Source organism: Vicugna pacos, chromosome 6 (assembly GCF_048564905.1).
Source record: "Vicugna pacos chromosome 6, VicPac4, whole genome shotgun sequence".
Lineage (NCBI taxonomy): Eukaryota > Metazoa > Chordata > Mammalia > Artiodactyla > Camelidae > Vicugna > Vicugna pacos.
In genome coordinates, this window is record NC_132992.1 from 16,866,394 (window position 1) to 16,879,514 (window position 13,121).

At 42.5% G+C, this 13,121-nt stretch overlaps 1 protein-coding gene across 3 annotated transcripts in view; it reads right to left on the bottom strand.

Annotated features, from left to right (window-relative positions):
• GALK2 (galactokinase 2) overlaps window positions 1–13,121 on the bottom strand; it is a 107,560-nt gene that overhangs the window by 24,910 nt on the left and 69,529 nt on the right. For all 3 annotated transcript variants that reach the window (XM_006208360.4, XM_072962471.1, XM_072962472.1), the window contains 3 exons: window positions 12,008–12,106; window positions 10,385–10,537; window positions 1,157–1,367 (listed from right to left, as the gene is read on the bottom strand). In XM_006208360.4, the coding sequence (XP_006208422.1) occupies window positions 1,157–1,367; window positions 10,385–10,537; window positions 12,008–12,106 (463 nt within the window). The remainder of the gene's footprint in view (window positions 1–1,156; window positions 1,368–10,384; window positions 10,538–12,007; window positions 12,107–13,121) is intronic.

Genomic DNA, 13,121 nt, shown 5'->3' on the forward strand with positions numbered 1-13,121 from the left:
CTATTGGCTTTCTGGAGTGGTGTCAGCAAACCTTCTCTGCCAAGAGCCAGATAGTAAATACTTTAGGTTTTGTGGCCTGTTCAGACTCTGTCACAGCTCCTCAACTTTGCTGTTACAGTGGAAAAGCAGGCATAGCCAACATGTGGCTGTGTTCTAGCAGGAGTTTATTTCACAAAAACAGGTGGCAAGTCTGACGAGGCCTGTAGTCTAGTTTGTTCATCTAGAAATTCAATAAATGTTCATCAGATTAAATTAGATCTAACAATGTTGGAAACCAAAACCTTCTTTCTGTCCTCAAATGATTACCTTCTCTTATCCAAAAGCTGTCTGCAGTTGCAGCCTTTAAGACATTACGTGGCAGGCAAACATGCTGTAGGCACATGGTAACCAGTTGCAGAGCTGAACTCAATGGGATGGAAATGGGGCCCTGAAGCTGATTTTTGTGCTAAGCTCCCACCCCTCAACTCTACCTCAAGAGACTACTGGATCTTAGCTAGATATTCCTGCCCACAGCATTGACCTCCCAAAAAGAGAGAACCTTTACTTCTAAGAAGAGAAGCCACTCCAAGGCTCCATCCTGTATCTCCAACCCTGACCTGGCCACCATCTTGGGTATCTGATATTATAGTATACAAAAATTATCACTTGAAAGCAGCAGGCAAACAGAAAAAGCTCCCATACTTAAGTGGGCCACAAGTTTCAACCTATGCCGTACAGACTTCCTGGTGCCTAGAATGTTGTTCCAGAGCAGTTACAAGCACTGCTCTAACCTAGACCTTTCTATGTAAGTGGTACAATAATCAGAAAAATGACTATGGGTGGCAGGACCGGGGGAAGCATGGAAGATGGAAAAAAAAACAACATTGAATTGTGAACTTCTAGAGGGCAGAAAGTATGTACTATTCACCTTTTCCAGGCCAGAAAACCTGGCATATAGTAGACCAGGAAATGTTTGTTGATGAATGAATGAATGAATGAATGAATGAATGAATGAATTTAATGAAGTCAAGAATCTAGATAATCAAGTCTGCCGAAACACACACAGGCTCCACATTCCCTCATGCATGCTTCCAAATCGGTAAGACCCATGGGGAAGATGGAAGCCTTCCAGCTGTGAGTGGGGGAAGAGCCCATGCCCTGACCCAAGCAGACTCACCATCTTGAGTGTTTGGACTGAGGATCTGGGTCCGGAGTTCCCACAGGCTGATGCCCAGACACCTGCAGACCTCCTCAGGGCTGTAGGGCTCTGGGTGAAGGGCATCCTCTGTGATCAGCAGCATTTCTTCCAGACTGACTCCCAGTCTGGCCTGCACCTCCTCCAGCCGCAGTGCTGCCTCCCACGGCAAGCCCTTGTGCTTAGCCAGGAGCTGCAAGTTCAAACCAAGTTAACGGTCAGTTTTCATGTCAGAAATTGATACGCACTATTTTAATGGGCCAAATTCAGCTTGAAATTTTTTTTTTCCATTCAGTCTATCCACATTTCCCACCATTGCTTGAAAATGCATTCTGGGTTCACATGTTTGAAATTAAATATGCCTGTGTCATACTCACAGCCTAGTTAAGTATTTTTCCTAAAAAAAGTTAAAAAATAAAAAAACCGAATCCCCCACTGAATTTTCTGCCTGTCACCACTTTCCCTCAGGGCTAGTTCTTTGAATAATTGTATTCTTTTCCTCCCTGATGTGCTCACCCCTAACACATCGCTCTCTATAACGGCTACAGAAAACTACTCAAATCTCACATGATCTGGTCCTGAGGTGGGCACTGTACGCCTAATTTCATTAGAGCACTTCCTGTTTACGACATGCCTCTTTGAAATGGCTAATGAGTTTAAGTATCTGGGTGTTTGGAGTCAAGCCCCAGATTTTAAATGAAAACCTCTTTGGTGACTTTATGAAAAACCACCTCATCAGGTTGTTGGTAGTGGCAGAGCTGTATGTTTCTCCACCCCTGAGAAAAGAGTTTAAAATCCAGTTGCATCTCGAGGTACCCCCTCAATCTGCAGGGGAAGGTTAGGTACAAACCAAACCTTTCTAACCAGGTCCGCTCATGGGAGCCACGATCCAGAATGCATGTCCCTCATTCTCCCCAAACCGCTGATCGAGCCCTTCAGAGCAGGTGATGATCAAAACAGTGAAAATCTCTCTCACCCGAGGTCTATAAAATTCATTCCCAGGATGTGAGTTCTGCAGGTGCAGACAGCACAAACAGCAAAACAGAGCAAGCAAAAGAAGGGGAAATGTGTATCTAATTTACTCTTCTATTATGCTGATGATTGGATTTTCTCTCTTTTTGACAGGAAGTAGGATTTGCCAAAAGACCATTGTACTCGGGTTAGGGCCACTCACTTCTGAAGAATGTTAATAACAGTAGTTCTTATTTTCATTAATCCTCCCTTGAAAACTCTGGCTCATACACTTGAAAGGAGTTAATGATTGTTAAGGGAGAACTGGGGAAAGAGACAATAGAATTACATTTTTCTGTTCAGTTATTTCGCAGAACATGCTACCGCTTTTAAAACAAGGATACCAGTTAAGACCTTTCTTCTGACCTTGTTTTCTTAGCTAATATTTATTAGCAGTGCTGGACTGACACCTCCAACAAACTGACTCACTCACTCATTCATTTAACTCATTCATTCATGGTCTATATTCCAATGTATTTCAAAAGTAATTTGAGAAAATGTATAAAGACATACATAAAACCAAAGAAAAACATACAATATATTTATTTCATACAGAAAGCTGAAGTGGAAGAACTCCTAAAGCAGTAGTTTCTCAAAATATAGATCCAAATCCAGCTGAGCGAGGCGACGAAGCTAACAGAAGCAATTCATACTTGGATACTGCTGTATGATTTAAAATGTGCTTTTTATTTCTTTTCATCTTTGACAGCTCTGAGGGATAGGTATTTTTACTCTATTTAAGACATGAGAGTAAGTGACTTGCCTGAAGTCACCTAACCAGTTAGGAACAGAGCTGGAAACTTAACCAGGCTCCTGTACCTCTTTCTTGCTTCCCCAAGGCCACGTTCTCAGTGGGCTGTGGTTGATATCTATTTCATGATACTGGTCTTAGTTCCAGTCACCACTCAATTTCTAGAAATGGTTTCTAAACATAAACCAAGATTTTTGTTAGAAGTGAACACTCCTTGATTCCAAACACTTTGAGATGAGTTCTTTCTAAAATAAGAAGGAAAAGGAAAAAAAAAAATCAAAGAACAGCCTCCAAGTGATGAGAGTGGGCTCTTCCTAAGATCCTTTCAGTGACCACCATCTCTAAGTACCCATCCCTGGCCTCACTGGAACAAGTCTCATTGCCTCAGGCACTTGCTCCCAGGAAACTGACCCAGGATTGTGTGGGGAGAGACCCTTTGGAGGATGCCTGCTGCCTACAAAGTCATTTCCAAAGGCAGCCTCCCCATGCGCTTATGTTCCACAGGCAGAGGCGCGAACATTCACTCCAGTGATATCCCAGTTTGCTGTTGGGTCCGCTTCGCCCCCAGCTGGAGAGTCCACACAGCCAATTTCGTGTGTTTTTCAGTTAAGGATGAAATCTACCACGTGCCCTCAATGACAGCTGCTCAGCCATTACTCCCACCTTGTGGGAGTAAAATAGGAAAGCCACTTAAGCCCTTTGAAATTTGGCTCAGGAAACAGAAAGATGACTTGCAGATGGGGGAAGCAGGAGAGTAAGATCTGTTGCCCAAAGGCAACTTCATGAGGGAATTTGCCTCTCACAGCCCTGGTGGCTGGCCTACTTCACATCTGTGAAGCGGGGCTGGGGGTCAGGACTACGAGCCATTTTGTGACAAGTTCCTCACTCAGCAGCAGGGTGGGGCTATAAGAGAAAACAGCTCTTTGTCAACATCCACCATTTTCTTTTCACCACTGCCAAACATGAAGTGTTCATGTGAGATACTGTTCCCGGGAGGTTACTGAGCCTGGCTGATGCTCTGTGGACAAGAAAGCAGGCAACGACTACTGTGTCCACAGTCACAGAAAGAGGTAGATAAATAGTGCTAGGATCCCATCTGAGGTGGTTTCTCTCGGATGCAGGTCCTAAGACAAGAATCTGGGGGAGAGGGTGATACCAAGAAGTGCTGGTAGAGCAGCAGAAAAGGAGACAGGGAGACAAGCCATGGTATGGGAGGTGACGCTGGGCCCCCTGTATGTACAAACTTCAGATGTGTCCTACTCACAGGCAAGAAAGCTCAGGTATTTACCCACCAGCTCTCATCCATCATCGTTTGAGGGCCGATTCCAAGGGTATTAGGTCTGTAGACCTCCAGGTTGCCCCAGGTGCAGACTAAGCGCTCTCCTGCAGCTAGAAATCGCCCTCAGTCTGAGGGTGACTGGGGCTTCCAGGAAGAGGGTGTGGCAGCAGAGTGCTAAAATATGGACCCAACTCAGGAGTCTGTCTGTCAGAACCCAGCCCTCTCTGACTTCTTCACTGCATTTCGCAGGGACTAACAAATCAGCGTGAAATGGATCAAAGGATAACATTTCGAATCCCTTCTCTGACAAGCTGTTTTCCGTGCAACAAAAGCAGCCGTGATGGTGTTGTTTCTGGTTCTCTAAATCACACGTGCTTTTTTTTAATATTTGAAAAAACACATAACAATTTGAAGTTTTAAAAAAATTACAAAGTAAATCACCTATAATCATCTCAATGAGATAATCACCAGTCTCTCTTCTGATCACCGTCCTACATCACACGTTGTTTATACATACTGCATGCATACTACACACCTATAGTTTGACATAAATGGGACCATACATAGCTGTTTTATTGTGGATACTTTTTTTTTGTTTACCTCCCCCTCGCCCCCATCCAAATACACAGAGCCATTCCCCAGTGACTTCCATGTCCATGTTCCGCTCATAAGCATCATAAACACATTCACAGCATTGACCTTCCCCCGTGTCAGCCATTCCCACTCTCAGCATTCTCTGTGTTAGTTTGCAGGTCACAGAAGAAATGTGAAGAAATCTGCATGTCTGTGCAGAATGGCTCTGCTACAGTCCTCCCTGCATCAGCACCACCTGTCTTTTCTCTAAGGGACCCCCAAGCATCGTGCTCTGGATCTCATTCACATCTAACTCCCCAGGAGTGCAATGGGGAGAGCAGGGGTGAAGACAGACCTGGACTCCTGCACTTTCTTGAAATAAGCCACAACCTACCTTGGAAATTCTCACTTTGTAAAAATGGGAAACCTAATGGCTACTTCAACAACTACTGTGAAGATTAAATAAGATAATAATAAAAGCATCTAGTACCTTGTCTGGCCCAGAAGAGGCCCTCTGTGAGGGTCCAGTTTTCAGACCTCTACACAGTCCCCGGCCTCGCTAGCCAGTTCTCTCCCACCTGGCACCTCTTCCCACACCTTCAAACATACACGGATGTTTCCTGTCTTAAAATTCTTATTCCTAAAGTTACTGCTCTTCATTCCTCCTTCTCTTTCACTGTCCAACAACTAGAACCAGCAACCCATAGACATCGCTTCCAAGCCCTCGATGGCCACTCTAACTATTGAATATGGCCTCCCAAAGGTCCTTCTTCTCTCCAGAATCACTTCTAAAGCCACTGGGTTTTTCTTGGGCCTCTTATTTCTTAATGAATCAGTGGCTTCGGGCACTCTTCACTACCTACCTTCTTCAAACTCCCCGTTGTATTGGCCTGTGTCGCACGGAATTTTCCTGGTTTCCCTCTCACCTCTCTGGTCCTTATATTTCCATCCATGACTCACTTTTCTCTTTTCATTATTATTGAAGCCATCTCCCAAGCTTAAACCCTGGCCTTCTGATCTTCTCTTGCCACATTCTTTCCCTCAGCAAACTTAACTCAGTCCTTGGTTTCAACTATTATCTTAAAACAAATACACCTGAAGGCTATAACCCTAGCCAAGATATACATTCCAACCTCAAATTTCTAACCATTTATAAGAAAATTCCATGGGGAAGTGTCAGCACCTCCTACTTTCTTAGCACCTACCAGCCTACCTTCCCCAAACCTATCAATGGCAGGACCATGCTTTCCACCCATCATTTCAGCTTAAAACTACAGCCCTTACTGATCCAACACTTAGCCTTCACTTGTGCACCTCTGCGTGCAGCACATGCTCGCTGAAGTGAAGAAAGCACTCATGGCTCCTGACGGTAGGGAGCTTGCAGTCTACCCGAGCAGACAGGCATCAATCAAGTAATAATTATACAGGGAAGAACTTACTTCATTCGTGATCATCAGTTATCATGGAAAATGCAGGCTGTGGCAAGAGAATATACAACGGCATTTAACATAATGGAGGTGGGGAGGGTTGTCAGGGAAAGCTTCCTCCAAGTAATGAATGGCATTTATGCCGAAAGGAAGACAGAAACCCAATCAGAGAGCCCTTTACTAGGCCCTTTACTAGGTCCAGTCAGAACTTCTTGCATATCCCTCCCTTGTTATCCCACCCCCAATAACACTTTAAGACCCACTTCCCTTCTACCAAGCAGAAGTTCCTGCTGCCAGATTAATATTTCAAAAATACCTTGCTAATAACATGAGCTTCCAGGACGCCCGCTTCTGGGACCAAGCCTGGGTGCTCCTCAGCACAGCACTGAAGACCCTACCACAAGCTGTCTCCACCACACACATCAGCCCTATTCCCCAGCGTGCACCTGCTCCGTCCGGCAGCTGGGGCTCACCGTCCTGGGAATACTGCACACCAGCGTTCTGGCAGCGCGAGCTTGACTAAGTCACCAGGCCGAGTGAAACTGGCTAGAGTCCTGGATATTTGGGTTTTCTCCACTCAAATTCAAGGAAACTGCAAAAGCCCTGAGAATATTATACCCACTTCTCCTCGCCAGATAGAGAAGAAATTCCACATTGACCACTAAGTGGCAGGAGCTAAAAAACTGGGTGAGTGATGGCCCCCGACCAGACAGGCTCTGTGAAAAATCACACTGTCAACTCCTCTTGAAAGGACCACATGAAACTCTCTCATTTCAGGCTTCACATGTCGCCACAAGGAGCTCGGGGTATGCAAAATGCAACAGCATCATTTCTCTTCCCTTTTTGACTTCCCATAATACTTATCAGCATCACACATTTCATCCCTCAGTATAATTAAGGGATACTCTCTTTTATAGACAGATAACATCTTCTCTGGAAAAGTTAAAGCCACTGATTAAGTGTAAAATACTAAAAAAACATTATGCTCATTAAAGATTTCTGGCTACTTTGTTAATTTAAGAACATAAAAAATGTGCTTCACTTAAAAGTATTATTTACGCAAGTAATAATTATAAATCTTTATTGTGTTTGCTTTGAAATGTTTTAAATTTTAGTTCAAATGCCTCTACAAGACTGAGCTTTAATGGATCTGCATCAATCAGCCTGGGGAAATTATTAGAAAGAGAGGAGGGGAAGGAAGACAGAGAGGGAGAGAAAGGGGGAGGCTTGAGAACAGAAGAAACGATCAACATTAAAGCAAAACCAAAAAAATCATCTTTACTGGTTTAGTGTTACCTCCCTGTGCTAAGTACATACAAAAGGTATTAATTTTCACAAAGAGAGCCTGGAGAGAAAGGAGGAGAGGAAAAACAAGTGTTATTTATTCCAATTTGCCATGTGGCACTCTGCCTAATCAGTCTCATTTTCAGAACTATCCTGATTTGTCACTTCTCCACTGACACCTTGTTTTTATTACCTGAAAACAGTAATTTTGTTCAGATTAATTGCTTTACTTTTTCACATGGGCGTTTATTTCCTGATTTAATGAGGCCATTTCCACACAAAAAATTATATTCATTCACATGGAGCTGAAAATGGAAAAATGGCACCATATTGTTAGGAAAATATGCTTAGCAGAATTCTAGCCCACATTCCTTAGGCAAGAACACATTCTTTACATCAAGATCTACGTGTGTAGAAGCACTATGCTGTACACCAGGAATTGACACAACATTTCAAACTGACTATACTTCAGTAAAAATAAATATACAGAGATCTATGCATGTAGCCCATATTAGGAGTTTTATCTTTATTTCCCTTTTGTATATAACCTTGGATTCTATGGATTTGCAGCAACATGATTTAGAACACATTTTCCACCTTGATAAAGCCTCTCACTTTTCTTTTCTTCTCTCTCACTTTTCTTTCTTCCTCTCTCACTTTTCTTTCTTCTGTATTTTAAAAGAGAGAAAAATTCAGAGTACTTAAAATAATGTGCTTTATTTACATCATTTGGGAGGAGTGTGTGGCAAAAAGCGAATTCAGGTGCCAATTTCACTGAACAAAATACCTCTAAAATGCATATGGAGTTAGACAGCCAAACTCAGAAGACAGCCTCAAGAACAGAAAATTCTGCAGTGAATTAAGGTTTTCAGCTACTGCTTCCAAAAGAGAAGCCCTTTTTGTAGTTAACTCTCCCAAGGCATTCCCCCCAATCCTGGCAACAGAAATTCAGCACCACAATTTTATCCTCATTTCCTTCTCACACCTTTGGAAAAGACTAGTTCCTTTACGAACCCATTACACATAGCTTAGGCTTGTGTTAGTTTCGTACTAGCACACCTATGGACCTCACAGATGACATCTAATTTCGTGATAAAACCTTGGAAAAAATGTTGTGTATGTTTGAGGTCTCCTTGGGAAGGCAGTACTTACTCATCTATCTCAAAATAAAAAGTCAACAAGAATTAGCCCTCAAACAAATAAGACACTCACTTCTTCCATCTCCTGAAAGATGAACCTTGCCCTAAAAGGAAAAAAAAGTTCACTGAAGCCTTTGATATTGAAAAGTTTACTATACTACTTCTCATATATGCACTAATCAGAAGACTTTATTAATAGTAAAATATTTTTATATAATTTTTAGAAATTATCTGATTAAGTAAATAACGAATTTAAAGCATTCTGATCGTGGGGTTTTTTTTTGATGTTTAATACCAAAAAACTTTTATTTTCTGGCTCATCATATCTCTGCTGTCCCCAGCTTCACAACTTCAGTGGGTGAGAGTAAGGGGCGAAGTAGTCAGTCAGTCACAAGGGATAATTATACTTGACACAGCTCCACAGTAGCTAGTCCAGTGCTGAGCACACAATATGCACTTGTAAAAAATTGTGAAACTGAGCAAATACAATAGGGCAAGTAACACAGGGAGTAGTTATTCATTTATTCAACACATGTTTACCCTGCGCCTACTTCAGCCTAAGCAGTATACCAGGCACTGGGGAAATAAATTAACAAGAAGGGCACAAGTCTTGGCTCTCAGGTAAAAATCAAATCAGAAAGAGGAGACAGATATTAAATAGCCGTGATAAGCTCCATATCTGAGAGGTGCCAGTGCTGTGAAACAGAAAGGGAGTTCCCCCTTAGTCTGGGAGTAAGGAAGTCAAGGAAGGCTTTCTGGAGGAACATTTAAGCTGAGACCTCATAGAGGGCTGGGAGAAGAGTGTTCGGAGCGTGTGCAAAGTCCCCGAGGTGAGAAGGAGCATCATGGCTAGAGTGTAATGGGACTGGGGGATGCTAAGAAAGGAAGTGGATTAAGTACACATCGGATCTTGCAGTGCTCTCCAGAAGTGATAAGGACTTTTTACTCTATTCCAATGAAATGGAGAGTTTTTGAAAGGTGGTCAGCAGGGGAATCACCTGATCACATTTAAATTTGTAAACCATCATTCTGTCTCTACTCTTTACTCTTTAACTCTCTACTCTACTCTCCACTCTCCCTGGTCATACAACCTGTATCCTTTCATATATCTAAGTGCACAACAGTTATTCAGTGAATATCTCCTAAGAAGTTTGAAGGCCTGACTGGCAAGTGTCTTCGAAACTGTGGAACAGAACTGCCAAGACTCCCATTTGGTTTGTGTTTCCCTGGTACACACCAACCCTAAATTTTCAGAGTGACCAGTGATGGCCACGTACTAAAATGGCACACGTGAGAGGAACAAGAGTTGAGGCTGTCATCACTTTGTTGAAGAAACAAGATCAGTTATGGTCACTGCCCATCAACCGCCTCCATCTTCCTCTACCCACAGAACTAACCTATGGCTTCTGCTTCACAGATACAAGTTAAGCCGTCCTCTTCTCCCCAGTGCCAGCCTAGAAAACTCAGCGGTGAAGTTCATATAGCTTCCAAACATCTAGAGGGTGCAGGGCACACCCACAGGTTTATTTCTTTCTCTTTTCTTTTCTTTTTTTTTTTTTTAAAGATTTATTTCTCTCCTGAGTTTGGAATCAAACTGCTCAGTACCCAAAAACCTTTGGTTAGAACACTGCTGCAGTCAGAATGTTGCCCTAGATTTTAGGGAAAGAGACAAAATAATAGGGAACAAAGAGAAAAGGAACAAGGAAAAGCCCTACTTCAAGTTTCACTAGTTTTCCAAGTTCATACCTTTGCAGCCAGCCGACACTCCATCACCCTGATGTTGAAATGCGAAGTTGCTGCCTTATTCATTTCCACACAACTGTTGGCAATCACAAACACTGCTCCGCTTGGGAGTTTCACATCAGTTGCCCTCAAAGGACTAAATTCTATCAACTTGGCCTATTGGAGGAAAAAAAAAAAGATAGGTGAGATGAAATGTATTAGAATTCAGAAAATGTTTAATCATTTGTGCACTTACTTATCTTAGTAAAATGTTCCCCCCTGAAATACATTCATTCATTTAAATATTATTTATTGAATTCCAGGCACTGTACTAGGCACTGGAGACACAAGAGTGAACAAGACACTGTCCCTGCACTCAGACAGCTTACACTCTAGTGGGAAAGGCAGTCAAGTCATCTAATACATTACCAGGTTGTGTTATAATGATAGCAAAGCACAGAGCACTATGCAGACACACAGCTGTAGCACCTCATCAGACAGAGCCTAGTGCAGCCTCCTCTGAATAAAAGACAAATCTAAACTAAGTCTTAAAGGATGAGCAAGAGTAGGGCAGACAGAGGGGTTCTTTACCCAAAGAGGATGTCAAGAAGAGGGAGAGAAAGTGCAAGTTCCGAGGTAAAAAACAACATGAGGTGTTCAGTAGAGTTTGGACAACTGAAGTTGAGCTGGAGCTTAGCGTTTGAGGGGTGAGGAGTGGGGGGAGGGTAGGATGGAGGGGTAAAGTCAGGGTCAGATTGTGAGGTGCTCTGCAAGCACAACACATCTGGACTGTGTTTAGACTCTCTAGCTAACTTGTATCAGCATCACTTGGTCTCTTGCCATCACTCCTACTTGTCAGGTCTCATCCAAAACACCCAGAGTATTTTCTTAGCATTAAACCAAAGTTCCTCATGCCTCATGTCTTTGGCTTAGGGGAATCAACAACAAATACTCTTAATAAGAAGAAATCCAGGTATTCTTGGAAAATAGCCAAGCCTGTTGGAAAACCAAGTAGAGATTGTAAAGAAATGTCTGTTTCTATTTTGGAAATGAGATGTTTACGGCAACTAGGAGAACCTCTGCTCTGCCCACGGGAGTTGATAGCCAAGGGGAAGCAGTACTGGCAAAGGAATTCATTCCTGGCTTCCTGTCGACATTCTTTCCCCCACCACTAAAGCCCCAAAAATGTTGACAAAGAAAAATGATACCAAAGAGTAAATTATAACAAGAGGGGTTGTGAATATATGTGGTAAGAGGATGAACATTTGAGTTTAAAACCAACAAGAGATTATGAAAATGCCATGAGATGAAATGATTTGAGATAGGACCAGGAAAGGAGGTCCCAGTGACTAGGGAGTTGAGAAATCTCATCCTAACAATGAATTAGAAGAAAGAAAAAAACTCAGGCACATGAGAAAAACAGACTCGAGGTATGATTCTGGAAGCTTAAGGGAGAGGTGATCAACAAGAAATGGAGTAGGTGAACTGGTGATAGCCTTGAATTACAAAGCAGTTGAGAAATACTGTCGTACCATAGAGCCTAATGGAATCGGCTGCCCAGGAACAAACATAATGGGGATCTCAAAGCCTTCCTCTCTGTGTGGACTTTCCCTAGTTGATATTTCCAAATAGCTCAATGCCACCTACAGTTCCTTCTTCTGCAAGAAACGATATGGACTGGTCCATCCCGCCTCCTTCTGTGCCAATGTAACGCTCGCTCTTGGCGCAGATTTCTGCAAGTTCCACCTGGAAAAGTAAAAATTGATTTGCACCGTGAGTATGGTCATAATCTATTGCTCATTCATTTCCTACTCCAGACATGACAGATGGCTTTGAATTCCAGGGCCAACTCTGATCAATTAATAGTAGCTGCCTGCAGCTCTTGGTCAACAAGAACGCCAAGGCCATTGAGCTCAATAGGAAAACATACCAAGATCAGTTGATGTCTGCTACAGGATGGAATGCGATACACACTGTGCATGCCACCTACAGCCTCGACCCTCAGTATCCACAGGGGGTTTGTTCCAGGACCCCACAGGATACCAAAATCCATGGATGCTCAAGTTCCTTAAATAAAATGGCAAAGTACTTACATAAAACCTATGTACATCCTTTCTTGTACTTTAGATCATCTCTAGGTACTTATGATACCTAATACTATGTAAATGTATGTAGCTAGCTGTAAATACAATGGGAATGCTATGTAAATAGTTGCCGGTATGTGGCGAACTCAAGTTTTGTTTTTAGAACTTTCTGGAAACTTTTTTTGGAATATTTTTGATCCACAGTTGGTTGAATCTTCAGGTGCAGAACCCAAAGATACAAGGAAGGCTGGCTGTATTTGCTGTCCTCTAAAAGATTCCACAGAGCCAAGTTTCTCCCATCTCTCTGTGTGATCCATCCCTCTCTAGAATGGCATCACCAAAAATCTCACATGGGCACTCATTCATTTCTGCTTCAGCTTTGTTTGTCTCCCAACAGTGGACTATTTCACAATTTCCCCACAGCCAAAGTGGGGTCATCCAACCTTATTTTCCTGTCCAAAAGTAATGCTGTCTTTATGGCATTTCCATTAAACGTAAAAATCAGAATTAGTGTCATCTCATCAGACACATCTTCCTCCAGTCAAGATGAAGAGACCCAATACACGAACACTTTTGTTTGTTTGTTTTGTGTTTTATTTTTGTTTTCGTTTTAATTGAAGTATAGTCAATTTACAACGTTGTATCAATTTCTGGTGTACAGCATAGTTTCAGTCATA